Raw genomic sequence first — 18,887 nt, 5'->3', positions numbered from 1 at the left:
AAGGACCAGGACGAGTCAGACATGAAGTGGATCTCTGGGGGTGACTTCTCCGGCATCAAGAAGACTCCTCGTCCTGCCTCGCTTAAGCCGGGAGCAGGCGATAAGAAGGTGCCGAAAGAGAGACGTTGGTCTCCGAGCTGATGATTGTGAGCAGGTGCTGGCAGAGAACAACACGTTCCTCAGTGCGTTTGGCAGCAAGGGGCTTCCATTCCAGCTCCCCTCCTCTGAATTCCTTCCCTCCGCTTCCTCTGAGTCGAGAACCCTGGCCATCACCGACAAGGACCTAAAGTACATCGTCCTCGTCCTGATGCAGGAGACGCTCTACACCGGCATGCTGCAGGACTGGGAGCATCTGCTGGGAGGAGGAGCGAGTTTGAACCTCGTCCAGGAGACTCTGAGCATCCTTTCGGTGGCGCAGGACATCTCACAGAGCGACCTTAAGTCCATCCTGCGGGTGAAGGAGAGGGGCCTGAGTGAGGCGTGGAAGCGCATCTGGACGGCCCTGCAAGAGACCCTCGGCTGCACCTCGAAGAACCTCCTGTCCTTCGCTCAGACTGCGCTGCGTCTTGCAGTCGAGAGGCGCTACATCCTCTCCAGCGAGCACAGAGCTCAGGTTCAGTCGAGGCTCGCGCAGCACATGGGCTCCAAGGCCGGCCAGGTGTTCGCGCAGGAGCTGGGAGGTGACTGGGCGAAGCTCAGGATGTACCTCTCTCGCTCCCTTGCGAGCCTCGAGGAGGTGAGGCCGAGCCTGCTGTTCTCTTGGAAGGGAAGGGATTTTCTTGACCTGCTTCCTTGTCGTCTTCCCCTCCTCTCTCTTCCTCAGTCTTCTCCTGCTGCTCCCTTCTACCTTCGCTTTTCGCCCTCACCTGCTCCTTTTAGGGCTTCGCACGGGAGGCGCTCAAGCCTGACCAGGCGGAGAAGAACTCCGACGAGCCCACGGGAGTGATCAAGTCCTGCATCATCATCGCGCGCTTCCTCGGAGACTCCGGGCAGTTCAGGGAGGCAGACATCCTCTTCGATCGCGCTCGTATCCTAGCGATCAAGGGAGGCAACAAGCACTTCTGTGCCGAGGTGAGTGCCGTGACCCATCCCCTTCTCCAGCTCATCCCCAGCAGGTCTCGCTCTACTGTGCTGAGCTGCTCAACAAGTGGAGCGCCTCTGACCCGGCCTACTCCATTGACACCATGGCGCGCTCGGCCGAGTACGCCTCAGAGGCAGCACAGCTGTATGAGGGCATCGACATGTCCAACGACATCCCGACGCAGGAGAAATTCAGCCAGGTACACTTTGACTAGCGACTTTGACTAGCGACTTTGACTATCATTCTTGACCGCTGCTCTGCTCTCGCTCACTCGGCTGCAGGCTCTCTACTGGAAGGGCCTCAACTACTCGACGCTCTGCAGGCTGGGAGGAACGGAGCGTTGCTCAGCCGAGATGTCTTGCGCCACTGCACGCGAGGCTCTTGACAAGTGCTTGTCCGTCCGCAAGTCAATCAAGGCAGCTGCGGCGAAGATCGCGGAGGTTCAGTTCGCCCGCGGTGTGCTCACTTTCTGCATGGCAGAAGCGCTCGCGGCAGGTCAGGCCTCCTCCTCCTCCTCCTCCTCCTCCTCCTCCTCCTCCTCCTCCTCCCTCTTGCAGCATCGCTGCCACCATCACCACGTCTTCCTCTTCCTGCTTCTCAGCAGCGACCTCCCTGTCTCCTCTGACTTCCCCTGCTGCTTCGCCCTCCCTCACCTTTTCCCCTCTCACGCTCCATGGCTGACTCTGTCATGCTCCCCCTCCAGGCCACCTGTACAAGGGGACGCCCAACAAGGAAGCGGCGGCGCAAGGGCTGTACGCAGAGGCGCTCCAGCTGTTCCAGGAGGTCTACGACGACTGGAAATCCCGCCTCGGAGAGACTTCGCTGGAGACTGTCAAGGCCATCACTATGCTCGGCACCGTGAGCAACAAGCTGCGCGGGCCCGAAGCAGCGATCGAGTGGTCGAAGAAGGAGGTCCAGATACGCGAGGAGGTGCAGGGGAAGCTGCACCCGAGGACGCAGCAGGCGAGGAGGAACTACGCGATGCTGCTAGAGCAGCTGTCGGCCCCCTCCGGCAACCGCCCAAGGACAGAGGAGACCAACCCCATCCCGCAGGCCTTCGCGACCCCCGTGGTGAAAGGTGAAGACGCGGGGGCGAAGAAGCCAAGGGAGGGAGAAGAAGCTCCTGGCAAGGTGAAGCAGGAGGGAGAAGATCGCTCGGGCGCCATGTCTGCGCTCATCGACCTTGTTGAGGTACCCGCCCTTGTCCTCCTCCTCCCTCCTCTACCCTTCCACCTGAAAGCTCCACTAGCTCCTCCTCCCTCCTTTATCCTTCCACCTGAAAGCTCCACTAGCTCCTCCTCCCTCCTCTACCCTTCCACCTGAAAGCTCCACTAGCACCTCCTCCCTCGCCCCGTCCTTGCTCCTCTCTCCCCCGCTACTTGTGCTTACCAGGTCGCAGAAGGAATATCCCGGTGACAAGGTCAAGAAGGAGAAGCCCGAGGCTGCAGGTGGCGACGCGAGTGACGCTGCCGCCGTTGGTGGGGCCGACCAGGATCGAGCGAACGAGCCCTCGAGCGGGAAGAGGAAGATGTCATCGGACGAGGCTGAGCGCAGCCAAGAGGGCTCCAAGGAGAAGAGGAAGAAGTCGGAGAGCGAGGAACCCAAGGCAGAAGCAGCTGCTGATCATGCGAGCGAGGACTCGGATGAGGGAGGCCTCGAGATCGATGAAGGAGACGAGGATGAAGAGAAAGAGGCGAAGACGCAGGCCAGCGTGAAGCCGAACAAGGAACAGGAATCGTCCGCTGTGGAAGGAGAGGATGCTGCTGCTGTACCGAACTCCGAGGAACTGAAGCAGTCGGCAACAAAAGTTGCTGAGGATGCGAAGATGGCAGAGTCGCAGGAGGAGAAGGCGCAGGACTCCTCCAAGAAGGAGGAGGAGGCAGAGACCCAACCTGATCCTCACTCCGGAATTAAGCCGGCCACCAAGAGCCAGGAGGAGGCTGACGAGGACGAGGATGTTGATGACGATGATGATGACGATGAGGACGAGTGAAAGGAGAGCTGCTGTAAGCGCCTGATTTCCTGCTCTTGCACGCAAACATATCAAGTTAAGGAATAAATCTCTAGATATTGTCCTCCCCCTGCCACCTTTCGCTCTTCCTACACCCTCCTCCTCCTTGTCTCCCCTCTCTCTCCCTCCCTTTCCTCCAAGCAACATTAGTGAGGGCCAGGGCAGCCGAATCCTCCAGGGTGAGACATGCAGTCGATGCTATCTCCCTTCACTCCTGCCAGTCAGCTCAGCGAGTCGCGCACACGAGGACAGGAACAAGTCGCACTGGAGTAGATCTGAGAGTGGAGACCGGTGAAGCTGCTGCTGTCCGACGGCATGCTGCGAGTCGCGCGGTGAGGCGGCAGGCGGAGGAGCAGCAGAGGATGCGGACGGGCAGTAAGATATTCAGCGAGAGTGGCAGGGAAGAGGAAAACATAACAGCAGGAGCAGATGGGAGTAAGAAACGTTATCAAGAACAGGGAAGGAGGAGGAACAGGAATACATGGGAAGGGAGAGGGGCAGGGACAGGAACAGGAGAGGAGATCAGCAAGAACTCCCCGCAGGGGCAGAGGGCAGGAATCAAGGAAGGAAGAGGGAAATACCTCATCCCGTGGTTGGACGCGTGCATGTCCCATCGGACATGCAACGATTGCTTCCATTCGGCATGAACAGCGGGGGGGACAGGCACTGAGCACATGGGGCAGCCGGGAACCTCGGAAAGAGCCTGAGGTCTGAGGAAGGGGTATCAGCTTGCTGTTTTGAGCCCTGCCTGACTGTTTAAGCGCGCCCTCTCTCCCTTTCTCCTTCCCTCGTTGTCAAGCTCCCCCTGCACCTGCCCCTGCCTCTGCCTATGACCCCACCACTGTCAATGTTATTGGTCGTGCATCAATTCGCATCTACCACATCATCATTGTTGCTTCTACACCAAATAACCACCCTGATTGTCTCAATATTCACTGTCATTCATGTTTTCATCATGAACGTTATCATCATCACCATCACCATCACCACCCTTTTCATCATTATCTACTCCAACGTTATCTTTCACTTTCGTAAGATCTCATCCTCATCCTGTCGTCCCTCTGCCACCTCATAATCGACACCATCATCACCATCACCAACCATCACCATCATCAACCCCATCATCGTTATCATCATCATCATCATCATCATCACCATCACCATCATCATCATCATCATTCCCATCACCACCACCATCGTCATCGTCATCGTCATCGTCATCATCGTCGTCGTCGTCGTAATCCTCTTCCTCCTCCTCTTCCTCCTCCTCTTCCTCCTCCTCTTCCTCCTCCTCCTCCTCCTCCTCCTCCTCCTCCTCATCATCATCATCATCATCATCATCATCATCATCCGTATCATCACCACCATCACCATCTCATCCTCCTCCTCCTCTTCCTCCTCCTCGGACTTTGTCTCTTCCTCCTCCTTCTCCTCCTTCTTCTTCTCCTCGTTCTCATCCTCCTCCCTTCTATGCTTCCTCACCTTCCTGGCGTGTGCCTTACGCTGTCGCCTAGGACTGCCACCGCAGCAGCGAACATCGCCCGAACCTTCGAGTCTGATCTATTTTGATACGTAACGGATATCCTAATGACGGTTAAAGTGTCACCACGAAGTTCTGCCGGCCCCGGGGCCCGGCGGGGCCTGGACCGGGGCCTGGCGCCGGGCCGGATGCCGAACTCGTGGGGGACTGAGAAGGAGCTCCGTGACGCGAGCAGCGGCGGTGTCACATCACGGAGTTCATTTCCCGGTAGTATAATATGAAAAGAAGTGTTTTCAGAAACAACGGGGACTTGGCCGCTGTGTGAAGCAGGCTGACAACTTCCTTATCGGTAGCTCCTGCTATCATGATGACAGCTCGAAAACGAAAAGACGCTATTTCAGAGAATCCTTTTCCGTACGTCATCAAGTTGACCATCTGGCAACAAATGACGTTCCTATTGGTTTGAGCCCCACCCCTTTCATCCATTCTAGTACCCCGTCCTTCACCGTTGACCCCACCCTGATTCCGAAGAAATCTATATCTGAAACTACCCCACCCCCCGTAAAAATGTTCACTCCTAGTATTCGTAATTCAATTTCCCCCCACACGGTCAGCTCAAGTTCCGTCCGGTGACGGAAAACCCCCCACCCCTCCTTTTAACTATCAGGTACCCCCTTAACCCATCCGTCCCCTTGTGACTTGAAACGTTCCGCCAGGGTTGGTCACTCCACCAACGCTACCTTGAGCCTGCCAACTCTTTCGAGAGCACTTGTTTGACTACCCAGCGTTTTTCAGCGATACCACCCTCAAGGAGTGCAGGTACCCTGAGTTAATCGAGGGCTGTTAATCGGAAGGACTTGACTTTGGTGCCTTGTAAATCTTGACTTAGAAATCTACGGCCCCTGGACATCTGGTTTTCCCCTTTTAAATTCATCTTTCCTTGCAGTTAATATATTCTTAATCTTTTAACTACATCAAATACTATTCTATTGCTGGTTGGCGCCAGGAATTCTTGTGCTGACAGCATTACTAGCACAGACAGTGAAGTCTATCTTCCTATAAGCCCCACCCCCACCCCCTTATGCACTACCCGTCCCATGAAGAGGATCGCTACACAACTGACCACCCCACCATCTATCCTTCTTATCAATCATCTGTTGAGAATCTTACTACCCTACCTGCTCAATGGTGATATTCTATCCATAGATGGACCGGTACATAAAACTTTAAGTTGATTTCCCCTAATCCAGTTTGCACCTGGTCTCTGCACACCCGAACTGTTCATTCACTACCCCTCCTTTTCCCATCAAGAATGTACCCCCACCCCACCATGTTACCCCTTGCCCAAAGGGGTTTCGTTTCCCCGACAAACTTTCGTCGCTTGCTGTCATCACGTGAAGATTATCCCGATTCCTTCCGTCCCTCAATACAACTCCTCCTCCTCCTCCCTTCCTTGTCCTGCTGTCGTTCCATACCCCTCCCTCCTACACTCTCTTCCCCTTTGCCTCCTTTTCTTGTTTTCCCTTCCCCTATTCCTTCCCACGCATTGCTAAAACTCAGCCATTCCTCGGACAACTATACACCATTCAGAACAGGTTAGACTGAGGATCAAGAACAAGCTTGCACAACAGTGCTGATCAAACCATGAACGGAAAAAGAAATCGAAGTGAGTTGGAAGATGACACACTAAATAAATGCCAGAAGAAATTGAAAAGTAGCCACAAAGTAACTTTTGCTGGAGTTACCACCAGCCGGTCTGTAATCATAGAGGAGGATCTTGAAGACGAAAACAAGATTTCGATAGAGCGAATCTGCCAAGTTTCGGAACCTCATCATCAGGAGAAATGCAAAATAATCGACAACATGATGTTCACAAAGAAGCAAGACGGGCCTGCAGATGCACAGGTCATTGTGTTGAAGCTGCTCGAGGGGTTGGTGAAGAGGAAGATAAACAACGCCTCTGACGTCTTAAAATGTGTGATTACATGCCTGCTGAGGAAGAACATGCCGATCGATGCAAAGAAAGAAAACGATAAGGACGGGGTGGACGAGATGAGCGATGACATTCTATGGTGCGTTGGAAAGGGGCTGGCAAGCACTGGGCTGTTCGAGCAAGTAGCGGATCGCCTCAAGTCAATAGCTACGCGTGTCAAGGCAAACAAGATCGTTGGAATCCTTCCTGGAACAACAAGGTTGGACGCAACGTTTCTTGAGCCCCTGAAGTTCTTGTACATCCACGTCAAGAAATGTGGGTATTACCTGGAGAAGTCAAGGACTTCTGTTAGCGAGACTCCGACATTGCCCACGTTCTGCGGTCACCCTGACGTGATGGAAAGGAAGACTATTGTGATTGCACATTAGAAGACTCGTACGAGTTCCTAAAGCCTTAACGGTTGCTGGAAGCCTGACTTTGGAGAAAGTTTTCAAGTTTCGTTTTCAAACATTTTTTCTCAGACAAACTTCTGTATTTTCACATGCCTACTACAAACTTTGAAAGTTGTAATTTTACCATGATAAATTCATCTCGAAGTACTGCAATGGCCGACACAACGACAGTGACGGTGGCATCATTCATCATCTCAATTTCATAGCATCCAAAGTTTCAGTATCACTTCAAGTCAACTCGTAGCGCTACGGTACCGTACGAAGTGCCAAACCCTAAGCCTTTTTATTCAAAGTGAAGTTAAAAACCAGTACGAGGACAATCAGCAGAGTTGAGGAGTAGCTTGCCACCTTCAGGGCCTGAGGCCGCGCCACTCAGCCGGCCGCCGGGCCTGTCGCAGGCTAACCGGCGTCCGATCGTTGAACCGCGAAGTCACAAGAAAAGTTCATGTACAGTGTCCGGGCACCAGGCTCACTGGGCCGGCCGGGCCCGGGCCGGGGCCCGCCCAACCGCCGGCGGGGCCGCCGGCCGGGCCGGGCAGGCTCCGGGCGGCCGTCGAAAGGCGCCCGCCAGCCTCGCGGCCGGGCGAGCTCGGAGGCTCAGGGCCGGCCTGAGGCTCTACGGACTCGCCGCCGGGGACTCCCGGCGGAACTTCCGAACTTCGGAGGCCCGAGCCTCCGGCCCGGCCGGCGCCGCGAACTTCATTCCATTGGGTTCTCGACTGGATTTGTTTCACGGTACCAGGCTAGCCTGTTTGTACCGAGGTATAATTGAGTTTTACCGGGTTCAAGGATTTTTGTATCAGGATCCCCTTTTCCCCTCCGTACTAAGTTTGTACTGTCAATGTCAGCATTTCCCGTGGGCTGGCAGAGCTCCCTCGACTATCACCTCTACACTGTGACACCACCCGTATGTTTCAGAAGAGATGAAGTCAGGGTAGGTAGTCTGAATTCAGGAGTGGGCGAGAATCATAAAAGTCTTGGGCATTCTGGTAGTGGAATTGACGCTGAAAAGCAATCTCTTCGATTGCCGTTAGGATTCGAACGCGTGGTCAAACAGCACCCACCTGAGCTAGAGTCTTATACTCGAGGGGGGTGGCCGCGATGTGGGTTTGAATCGCCACGCCTTTGACCCCATTATTTCCACTCCAAACCTCCTTGTCGCGTAGGGTGGGTCACACTCTCGAGCGTTGCGAGTTTTACGGTTCGAATTTGACCAAGGTTCACCCTCTACCCCCCAGTCTCTGAATTTCAAATGGGAAAATGATGGGTAGGGGGTCCCCCCATTTGTCTCCACTCCAGCCCCCCCCTCCCTCGACGAACAAGAGATGGTGAGATTGTCCCATTGACGCGCGTAAGGACGATAATGAACAATGTGAGACTTCGAATCCAACCATGCATTGATATGCAGGAAACGAAGATACGGTTACTTGTCTATTTGTGATGACTTGGTCTCTTCTGTGAAATTCAAGAAGTAGCAAGAGATTTGAACTCAACATCTCTTCCTCAACATAAAGCCAATGCAACATCTCTATCATTACCACGCTGCCTCAAATTGCACTAAGACCACTTAGATCACTTAGCTTAGGCCGAAGATGATGTTAAAGCTGAGCAAAAAATTCAAATTCTTGCACAATGACGATTCATTCAAAATGTTCAAGTGTAATTTCAGAATGGACAGAAGATGGCATAGCAACAGCCGATCTCAGCATGTATTTTGAAACTGTGATGGTAAGCAAAAACATCATACGAAATAGTGTCTACCTTGTGTTTCTCTCTGTCTCATGGTCTACGGTATCCTTCGTGGCACAAACCCATGTGGCCAGTGAGTTGCATCGGGAACACTGTAGATGTGCTGATTGGACAATGGCAGGTACATGATATGGTTGGCGATATTTAGAGTTTTAAGAAGATAATCGTTTGTATCAGATGCTTGCTTCAGACGTGTCGATATGAGATTCCTTTCTACGCTGATAATCACGGCAGTGAATCGTATCATCGTGTTACTGCGGCATTGCCGATGATGTTGATGAAGCATGTTTCATGACAACCCGTGCAAATGCTTATTCTCTCTGCAAATCCTGTCTCGCATTTGCTCCAACCATGCAATTTCAGGAAAGTGTCTTGCACACTCCGAGATAGTATTGCATGTTTGACATCTAGGCTGTGATACCAGGGATCAAGCGATATATAGAGTAGGCAGAGGCTGTATCAGTCATGCAAACTTGAATCTGCGTAACAACAGTTTCTGAAGATTGTTTATTTGTTTATTTGCCAACAAATAAAAGATTCTTCACCATGATGGTGATTACTGTGGTCCCTTGTATACAACAGCTCTGAAGCAGCATTGTCCTGGTAGTAGCGGCTCACAGAACACAAAGCACGCAAAGGACAGGAGGAACTTCGGGAGGATGTCACAGTAGACCGTATAACACTCTGAGATACACTCATCAAAAGAAGGAGATGCAAACAAATAGAATGATGTTGCATGCAAATCGAAACAGAGGTGCCAGGATCCTAAATGAATCATGTTGGCAACAAGGTTTGAATTTTCACCAAAGATAATTGAAACTCTACTGATCACAATAGGGATGACAATGAGGATGTGTAAACAATCACATCTGCTAAGCGTTGCTATTTGTTGCCAAGCAGAAACGCACTTGTGAACAACCTGGCATAGATCACCGTGATCTTCATGATAGCGGATTCAACAACCAGGAGTTAAAAGAACCCGTAAGCCCAGGGTGCTATTTGTCCATCGAACTTCAATCGAACTCTGAAGTTGAGATAGGAAGGAACTTTGAATCTTCAAGATCAGGGGTTTATGTAAACTGGAAGGTGGCACATCTTGAAAGTCAATGTTTTCATTGGAGGACATATTATCTCCATTTCTTCTAGTCTCGATGCCTCTCAACGCAGCTGATTGTGGGCTTATGCGTGTTGCAACCCCAGGAAACAATCATCGTTGGCGCGACATGTGTGCCCGACCCATTGCGTCTGATTATAAAATGTAACCAATCTGATTTCACACATCCAAAATATTTGCTAACACTTTGAAATTTGAAGGGAATGTTTGTTTGTTTGTCCGTACTGTTCGTTTGTTTGTTTGTCCGTACTGTTCGTTTGTTTGTTTGTCCGTACTGTTCGTTTGTTTGTTTGTCCGTACTGTTCGTTTGTTTGTTTGTCCGTACTGTTCGTTTGTTTGTTTGTCCGTACTGTTCGTTTGTTTGTTTGTCCGTACTGTTCGTTTGTTTGTTTGTCCGTACTGTTCGTTTGTTTGTTTGTCCGTACTGTTCGTTCGTTCGTTTGTCCGTACTGTTTGTTTGTTCGTTTGTCCGTACTGTTTGTTTGTTCGTTTGTCCGTACTGTTCGTTTGTTCGTTTGTCCGTTCTGTTTGTTTGTTCGTTTGTCCGTACTGTTTGTTTGTTTGTTTGTCTGTACATGACAACATGGCGGTCATGGAGATCTACTGGTACACTCGTTGTGTAAGTAAGTGCGCTGGTCTGACTGTATGGTCTGAGCACTGCAGCTTGCGCATGCACATCAAGAGCATGGACGCTGAGTGGAAGCACAACTATGGGTAAACGGGTCAGTACAGAGATAAGATCAGAGATGTCATCGAAGAATGCAAGCTCGACGCTGAAGTAAAATTGTTGTTGTTGGTATTGTTGTTGTTGTTGTTGTTGTTGTATCATGAGGATGAGGATGAGGATGAGGATGAGGATGAGGATGAGGATGAGGGTGATATGGTGGCGGGAAGCCTGGGGATGCTACCATTCGAACGGCATCTCAGCTATGCCCTGACCTTATCAAGCTCCCTGAGCGCGAAAGCGGGAGGCAAGGGCTGGCTGGTGGTGGAGGAGAAACATGCGATCTGGGACTTCCTCAAACGCCGCTGCCTCGATATCGATGCCCGCACGAGGATGACTGCACAGGAGGCTCTGAGGCATCCCTTCCTCGCTAGTGGTATCAAGTAAACCGCCTCTACCCGAAGCTTTCTCCTTCCTCGCCTCTCCTCCAAGCCCTCCTCCCTTCCTCGCTAGTGGTCTTGAGTGAACCGTCTCTCCTCTGGCATCTCCCAGTCTCTCGCGATCAGCATATCAATAATTCCCAGGCTTCGCTTTTCCTTCCAACCCCTCCTATCCCCTCTCCTTCCCCCCTCCCCCCTCCCCTCATCTCTCCTCCCCCAGCCTCTCAAACTCCAATGACATGTTACAACCGCCATGCCACTGGCTGTTGAGAGCATTTCACAAGACTCAAACTGTTGTGGAATGCGTTGGGAGAAGCCTCAAAAAACGCAATCATGGCAAAGCACCAGCAAGTCTCTTGAAATATGTTTCATATACAACCGACGAAGCATTCTGGTACAGGAAGCTAGGCCGTCATCGCAATAAGGAGAATCGCATTTCCTTTATGTCTTCGAAGGTTGCCTCTCTCATCGATTCCTTTCATGTTTCCCTTCTGAAAGTGTGAAAACAGCTGATCAGGGCTTTGGAACATCAGAATTGAGGTGTTTCAGTGCAAGTATGACAAGGAAAGTCACACAATTATTGGATAGCGTGAGCATGCAAATTTGAATGCGTACCTTACAAGTCAATGCACAGTTACAACTATGCTCACAATGCTTCAAAGCATATTTGCATTTACACGCAACTCAACGAACTGAGATTCAAATATTTCCTTTCCACAAAATTCTTATTGCAACATGATATGCATCATCCTCAAAACACTCTGCTTAAAGGAAATGCAGTCGTTTTCCCACATGATACATTCAAATCTGGTCAAATTTGGCATCAAAAGATGTTCTTGTCATCACAATGATGTATTCATCTCACAACATGGTGCCCACAGGGCGCGATCTGCTTGAACGTGAGTCTCCCAAACTGACACCGTGTACAACATTGGTACATTCTGTACAACGTTTAAATTCTAGAAATGGCACGGTGCTGGCAGGATCCCACAATTTGAAATGGCGTGGTTTGACAGAAGTAAAACATTTCAAGGAAAATTTTCACTTTGAAATCCAAAACCTATTCATTAAGAAAAATCCAGGTAGAAAAAGACCCCGCCGAGACGGAATAAAATCCAGTTGAGAACCCAATGGAATGCGACCGGGACTCCGGGAGCCTCAGTGCCACGGCCGGTGATCGGATCATCCGAGCCTGTGAGTCAGAACATCGGAAAGGCTCAGTGAGTCAGGCCGGACTGGAAGCCTTGCCAAGCCTCCGGCAGCTTGAAAGTTCATCCGACCGTCGTCCGACCGTGGCACTACCGTATTGACCGTGACCGTCCGACTCGGAACTATCAGTGATCGGACCTGAGTCAACCGTTGCACCGCCGCCGGGCCGTCACAGCGGCCCCCCCGCGGCGCGGCCGGCGCCCGGCCGGGCCCGGGGCCGGGCCCGACTGACACCGTCAGGCTGATCGGACTTGGCAAGGACCGACACGTTCTTTCGTGACTCAACTTGCCAAAGTTAAGTTAAGTCGAGCCTCCGAGGCTTGACCCTGACACTGTCGCACAGGCCAAACGGCGAGAAGAGGCTTGAAAAGACAGCGACTCAGAACCAAACCCAATCGGAGTCCTGCCAACTGCTGTCCCCACCGTTAGTTCAATCACCATGCGGTATCAACTTTCACACCCGGCGGGCAGTGACCCGCTAGCCGCTTTTGACTCAGTACTCAAAGTACCCCCCCCGCCGCTGTGGGGCTCGTTACCCGCTGTCAGTGTGTGGCTCGTGACGCGCATCCGGCGCGGTGACTGGCACGGCGTGAGGAACTTCGGAAGTCCGTGAGCCACTGCGGTAAATTTCATGACTGTCAGAGGCTCGTGACAGGGTCCGACTGTCTCGGAGTCCGATGCCCAACCGTTGCATTTTAATCAGTTGGTAGGCATGTCCACTGTCAGCAAGCGACTGCCTGCGAATCTTTTACCGGGTGGCTTTACTCCTTGTACGGGTCATTCCGCTCATGTCAGGCTTTACTACACAATTCATCAAGGGTCCGTTAACGATAAACCTTATCTGCTTCGGCCTTTTTGGGCAGGACGATCTTAAGACCACTCCCACTCCCCTTACAAATCCCCTTTCCCTAGTTCTTGTCCGCAAGCTTCCCCCGGTTCACCAAACTCAGCCATGCGTGCCATGCAGTCCTCGACCTCGCCTCTATGCAAGGACGCGTTCGAGGAGTTCTTCGGACACTGTCCTCTGACGGCACCGGTCACCACCACCAGCAACCTCATGACGGAGTTTCACCTAAGCGATAGCTCCGATTCGTGGATCGACGACTTTGAGAGCCTGGAGAGCGTGATTGAGTTCATGAACGAAAAGAAGTATACGAGGGCTCAATTCTCGGATGGTGCTTCGATTGGAAGAAGCAGGAGTGTCAGGTCAAGGAACACAGGGTGCCAGCCCCAACCTTCATACGTCAAAGGGTGAATTATCACATTGCGTGTTAAGTTGTATTTTTTATTCTTATGTACATTGAGTTAAGAGTGTTTGGACAGCAACACCGTTTGTTGTTCTGCATGTAGGACTGTTTTCTTCTGTTTTTTTTGAGTTCAATGCTGTAACGCGTGATCTCTAAACAAATAAACCCGCGATTACGATTACAAACAGTCTCATGTCTTCAAAGCTGCAATACATCCTGAACATTGCTTCACTTTCCCAACTCTGAAATGATGCTGCATCATGAAGATACCATCGTACCGAAATCGACTAGTGCTGGGATCCCTGATCTCGAGTCGATGTGAATCAGATTCCCAGAAATGATTCCGATGAAGTTAGTGTTGACAACTCCTCATCTAGACCCATAACTCAGCCTCGATACAAGAGCTTCAATTCTTCTTCTGCAGACATAAGAATCTCTTTTGGCTTTTGGCCACACGCTTCTTTGATGTACTTCAACTACTACATACTCAATATTTACAGAACCGGAAGGAATTAGCTACAAACCTTCATCAGGTTATGACTGGTTTGGCATTCATCTTTTACAACACTATGGACGTACACACTTGAATGAAAGATAATTTTTTTCTTTCAAAAACACCAGTTTCATATAAGATATCAATCACACCTCAATGACTCATGGCTGTTTTGAAAACACGATGCTCTGGGTGGTTGACCCTTTAGTTTCTGTGCTGGCAGGCTGTAGATAGAGACGTTTCCAGAGAGAATGCGGGGGACAGCATCCTTGCATGCATGCTGATGCTGATGCATATCAACAGGTTGGCACGATCTTGAAGCAGTGTTGGACTTGCCTATCGGACTCTTTTAGCTTCTTATGCTTCCTGAGTTGCTGATCCTCAGGGTTGTGCTTTCAGAGTTCGTTGTTGACTCTGATTCCACGGTTGTAGTCCAGGATAACAACTTGGGGCCAGGTTCTTCAAAGCATCTCACTGCAAGAATTACCAGGAGCCAAGCAGAAACACGCCTCTACATTAGAAGAGCAAAGGACCATTCTTTATGTCAAACTGTACTGCTGGTGAGACGATATGTCTTGATCGTCATCAATCTGTATGAAAGCACTGATTGGATCGTGACAGACAGGCCCTCGAAGCTCAGCTTCCTTCCCTGCTCTCCTCTTCCCACAGCCCGAGATGGCGGCAAACGGTTCAACACGCCATTTCAAAAGTTTGACCAGGTTAGCTGATATGTTTACTCAATAGATCGGGTGTAGGATCCTATCTGCGGTTTACTCCTATGACTGGCATGTCCGACGCAGAGATATTCAGACGGTTACAACGAGTAACGGAAATTCCAGCCCAAGGGCTGCACTCTTGCATTCAAGACCAAATATCACCCTTTCAATGTCAATTGGGTTGGACTATGGTATAAGAATACACAGCTGAGGCTTTAAGACGATATGTGATAGGTTGGTAGTGGGCGGGTTGCAGAAGGTTTCTAGAGTCGCTGCTGACCAAGCGATGCACTCTTGGTTTGACACCTTCTGCATCGCTTTCATCGAATCTCCTGCGATCTCCGAAGGCTCGGCACTCATGGCACACTGATCACACAGTTGAAGGAGGGTGGGGCTAAAGGTGCAGAGTTTTATAATCAGGCCACTAGGATCAAATGCGCCTGGCGTCTTGTATGACCTGATGTTGAAGCACCTGATAGGAGGAAGCTTCACCTCAGACAATGCCAAGTAATCGACGTGGCTCAAGTGCACAGATGCTTAGAGCCTCGGAATGCATCCCTGGAGAGGACAGCAACAGCTACAATAAGGACGACGTAGGAGAATCATGAAGAAGACAGCAAGAACCTAGGACTCGTGGATGGCAGCAGGAGATAAGCGAGTCAGCTTATACCAATCCACGACAAGACAGAGGGGACACGGGCCTGGACATGCGACTAGGGGCATGAGGCACGATCCCGGGACTCGTATGTATGACAACAGTCGTGTTGCATTGCTGGAGGAAAAACTCGATATTTTGACAGACCGACTGATGGAGAGACTTGCTCCTGATCATTCCAGCCGGACAGAAGTATCAGTGTCGCGGAGACAAGCCGCTCCTCAAGCAAATGAGAGGAGGGTCCTGTACCTGACAGATGGTCGATCGGCAGTGGACGATGTGGCCTTGATAGGTCAGGCACCAGCAACCTCGGATAGGAGAACAAGAAATGTGAGCCAGAGGCTTGGCGAACGAGAAGAAGTGGATTCTTGTCAGGAAGCCTCAGATACAGATAATCCATTTCAATCAGGTGACATTCATGTACGACGAGTTATGCGCAGGGTGCACGTCTGCCTTGATATCGAAAAATTGCTCAGAGCTAAGGCGTTCCTGAACGTACACTTACCGGGTTGTCACCATATGCTACTCGATACCGGAGCTAATATCAGTCTCTGCGGTGACAGATCTCTATTGACGAATGTGCGTAAAAGTCTACAAGCCACTGTTGTCAGCACAGCCAGCGGGGAGACATTCACGTGCGAGGAAGAAGGAGAAATGAGAGTGCAATGTGCAATTACAAGCAATGGAAATGTTACTATCGCACACACATTCGTAATCACAGCAATGGTCTGTGCGGAGACTCCGCTCACCATCTTTTCAATGAGTCAATTTCTTGGAGAAGAGACAACTGTGGAACTGTCAGGGAAGTCAACTGGATCTTGGGTTCGTATGCCAGATAACTTACTGTTACCTGTACACCTTTGGGAGGGAATCTATGTGCTTAAAGCAGCAGTTGATAAGTCTCGACACTCACTTGTCATCGCAGCACAGTCAAGCAGCCGTAATACTGAGGCAGCGGCCCTACTGACAAAGTGTGCAGCAGAGCCCTCCACTGCTGAAGAAGACAAGATATCACTGAAATCCTTGAGCAGCAAGGACATTCCAGCCTCCCCATTCAACCCAATTCCAACCATTCTGTGGCACTGGAGACTTGGGCATACGTCAGGCAGAGTTCAAAGGATGTTGGCAAAAGGAAACAACAAAGTGACATGCAGTTCAACCCATCGCACAGCAGCTCCTTGTCACGTTTGTCAAACCAGCAAATTCTCAAAGCTACCTATCAAAACCCAAGGCGGTTACCGACAAGACAGAGCCGAAAGGATTAATAGCCAGTGGAATGTGGATTTGAAAGACATGGGGACAGTATCGGAGCCAGGAAGATTTCGTTACTTCTTAGTCGTCGTCGATGCCTACAGTGGATTTATTATTACGATTCCGTTAACGTCAAAAGGCGAAACTAAGGAAGTCATGCAGAGTTTGATCTTGCAGGAAGAACGTTCAGGCCGACCAGCAGTCATAACAGTAGTCAGCGACAATGGCTCAGAGTTCGCAAACCTACAGTTGCAATCATTCGTGAAGATGAAGGGGATTATCTGGAATTTTACCCCGGACTACACAAGTGCTGCCAACGGTCGAGCAGAGAGGGCGATCCGAACAGTGACTACCATCCATCGAGCAATCTCGTACCAAGCACAAGTCCCGCAGCGCTTCTGGCACTTCTCCGTCCAACAAGCAACGCTGATCTTCAACAGTTTACCCAACCTGACGAATCGGGACGGCCTCTCTCCATGGCAACTTTATCAGGGACGAGAATTCGACTATGATAAACTGAAGGTATTCGGATGTACGGTATTTGTTGCCAACGAGGAGAAATTGAAGAATGATATGCCTGCTATTACTGCTGTTAACCTGGGAAATTCAGAGGCTCACATGGGTTACCAGCCAGGGTACTTGGTATTCAATCCAGCTACCAACAAGGTGATACATACGCGACAAGCAAGATTTGATGAGACCTTCTTTCATTTCAGAAGGACCAGTAGACTGCATCTACCCCCAGGACAGGAGTATGGTGGACTGCGCGAGGAGGATGAACATTGCTCAACTCAGAATGATCATGGAGCAACCAGCTCGGAAGCCTCGGATGGCAGTATGGCAGAGTCCAGTGAAGACGATGGACACGATGCAGACTGGCAACCTGAACCGTCCGCAGATCAGAAGCAATCGATAACTGCTGGGGAATCTGTGCTGGGAAGCGAGGACGGCGAAGTCGGCAGAAAACGTACAAGAAGCGATTTTCGATCGGATCGAACCTTAATGGAACGGCAGTATGTCAACCGCAAAGTAACATATGGAACAAGGGCGGCGACGATAACGCAGATTGTGTTCAGAAACGGGGCATTTTACTTGAAAATCAAATATGACGATTCAGACAATGATTGGATTATTGTTCCTACAACGGACCCGAAACTACGTCTGACTTCTGAACGCGTGAATCTGGTCACAATGATTCGTTCTAGACGGTCAGGAAGCCAATCGACCTTGACAGGAATGTTTAATCAATCCCGGACGGCAGAAACGGCCTATTCTTTCTGTGCAAGGGGAATATCTCAGCCTGCCGAGGACGACAGTAACCAGACGAACGTCGGGCCGGAGCAAGCGTCTCACAGCAAAATGCTGACAGCCTACATGTGTAAATTCATGGATGTCTCAGAAGCTCAGGGAAATACAGTTCAATTATTGCAGACAAGTGCGGCAGACAATTCGGCCAGCAGCAGGATCGACACTACCGGTAGAATCCAAGCTCCGAAGACCAGAAAGCAAATGTTGCTGAGCGCAGAAAGACACCAATGGTTGCAAGCTGAGCTTAAAGAACTCAACAGTATGAAGGAAAAGGGAGTGTGGGAAGACGTGGATTATCCCAGCAACCGAAAGGCGAAGATCGCTCCATTCCAATGGGTGTATACTTTGAAATACAATACTGAAGGTGAGATTGCGAAATTTAAGGCGAGGTTGGTCATCCTGGGCAATCTAGTTCCCACTGATGGTCCAGTATATGCTCCAACGTCAGATTTCCAGAACGTTAGGCTCATTTGTGCAATTGCCGCTGGAAACGCCTGGTTGTTGACGATGCGAGATATTTCGACCGCGTTTTTGAATGCAGATATCGACGAGGAAATTTACATGTTACCTCCAGAACAGCTCGCCTTACCAAGGGGAAGACTACTTCGTCTGAAGAAAAGCCTGTATGGCCTGTCAACCAGCCCGCGGAGTTGGTTCAAATGTTTCACGAAGACTCTGAAGAAGATGGGATGTCGTCTAGTCGGCGTCGACGAGGTACTTTTTGTCTACGAGAATGCCAGTGGTCATCGAATCATTGGGACCATCTTCGTTGACGATATTTTGCTGGCTTCTCAGTCAGAAGCAATCTTGTCTGAATTTCTGCTCAAACTCTCTGACCATTTTGAATTTTCCGAGTCCCCTCAGGCGACTGGAACATTCCTGGGAGTCAAAATAACACAAGACTTGGCTAAAGGCACTGTCGAGCTCAACCAGACACATTTTATCCATCAGATTGTTGAGCGATTCGAAATACCTCAAAAGTCAGTGCGAAGCGTCTTACCACAAGATTATGTCTCCTCCTACCACCTAGAGGATGATCTGGTGTTGAATGAGAAGCAAATTCGACTGTACCAAGCTCTGCTAG

General features: G+C 50.5%; 4 protein-coding genes across 4 annotated transcripts; 3 read left to right on the top strand and 1 right to left on the bottom strand.

The window, feature by feature from the left end:
* The first annotated feature begins 2,196 nt into the window (after positions 1 to 2,196).
* Positions 2,197 to 3,156, top strand: GUITHDRAFT_155876 (hypothetical protein). The gene is made up of 2 exons (XM_005820936.1): positions 2,197 to 2,272; positions 2,481 to 3,156. The coding sequence occupies exons 1-2, from the start codon at positions 2,246 to 2,248 to the stop codon at positions 3,072 to 3,074; spliced, it is 621 nt and encodes a 206-aa protein (XP_005820993.1). The 5' UTR covers positions 2,197 to 2,245; the 3' UTR covers positions 3,075 to 3,156.
* GUITHDRAFT_155875 (hypothetical protein) lies at positions 3,121 to 4,643 on the bottom strand. Its single transcript, XM_005820935.1, has 4 exons — positions 4,575 to 4,643; positions 3,674 to 3,802; positions 3,358 to 3,410; positions 3,121 to 3,306 (listed from the first exon to the last, which is right to left on the bottom strand). Exons 1-4 carry the CDS (start codon positions 4,628 to 4,630, stop codon positions 3,239 to 3,241), a joined length of 306 nt encoding a protein of 101 aa, XP_005820992.1. The 5' UTR covers positions 4,631 to 4,643; the 3' UTR covers positions 3,121 to 3,238.
* Positions 4,644 to 6,069: 1,426 nt separating this feature from the next.
* GUITHDRAFT_155873 (hypothetical protein) lies at positions 6,070 to 7,267 on the top strand. Its single transcript, XM_005820934.1, has one exon. It carries the CDS (start codon positions 6,217 to 6,219, stop codon positions 6,931 to 6,933), a length of 717 nt encoding a protein of 238 aa, XP_005820991.1. The 5' UTR covers positions 6,070 to 6,216; the 3' UTR covers positions 6,934 to 7,267.
* A 5,818-nt stretch (positions 7,268 to 13,085) lies between these two features.
* Positions 13,086 to 13,388, top strand: GUITHDRAFT_119811 (hypothetical protein; the record flags this gene model as incomplete). Its single annotated transcript, XM_005820933.1, has 1 exon — positions 13,086 to 13,388. The coding sequence occupies one exon, from the start codon at positions 13,086 to 13,088 to the stop codon at positions 13,386 to 13,388; it is 303 nt and encodes a 100-aa protein (XP_005820990.1).
* Positions 13,389 to 18,887: the final 5,499 nt, after the last annotated feature.

This window comes from Guillardia theta (genome assembly GCF_000315625.1).
Source record: "Guillardia theta CCMP2712 unplaced genomic scaffold GUITHscaffold_159, whole genome shotgun sequence".
Lineage (NCBI taxonomy): Eukaryota > Cryptophyceae > Pyrenomonadales > Geminigeraceae > Guillardia > Guillardia theta.
Note: the sequence above shows the minus strand (reverse complement) of the source record. Positions and strands in the feature narration are given on the sequence as shown.

What these genes read in the sequence shown, in the direction of transcription:
- GUITHDRAFT_155876 (XM_005820936.1), top strand. Translation starts at nt 2,246, where the DNA reads ATGTCTGCGCTCATCGACCTTGTTGAG. An exon ending in CGCTCATCGACCTTGTTGAG is followed by an intron (nt 2,273 to 2,480) that starts GTACCCGCCCTT and finishes ACCAGGTCGCAG; the next exon opens with AAGGAATATCCCGGTGACAA.
- GUITHDRAFT_155875 (XM_005820935.1), bottom strand. Translation starts at nt 4,630, where the DNA reads ATGTTCGCTGCTGCGGTGGCAGTCCTAGGCGACAGCGTAAGGCACACG. An exon ending in GTAAGGCACACGCCAGGAAG is followed by an intron (nt 3,803 to 4,574) that starts GTGAGGAAGCAT and finishes CCCCTTCCTCAG; the next exon opens with ACCTCAGGCTCTTTCCGAGG. An exon ending in GCGTCCAACCACGGGATGAG is followed by an intron (nt 3,411 to 3,673) that starts GTATTTCCCTCT and finishes CGCGACTCGCAG; the next exon opens with CATGCCGTCGGACAGCAGCA.
- GUITHDRAFT_155873 (XM_005820934.1), top strand. Translation starts at nt 6,217, where the DNA reads ATGAACGGAAAAAGAAATCGAAGTGAGTTGGAAGATGACACACTAAAT.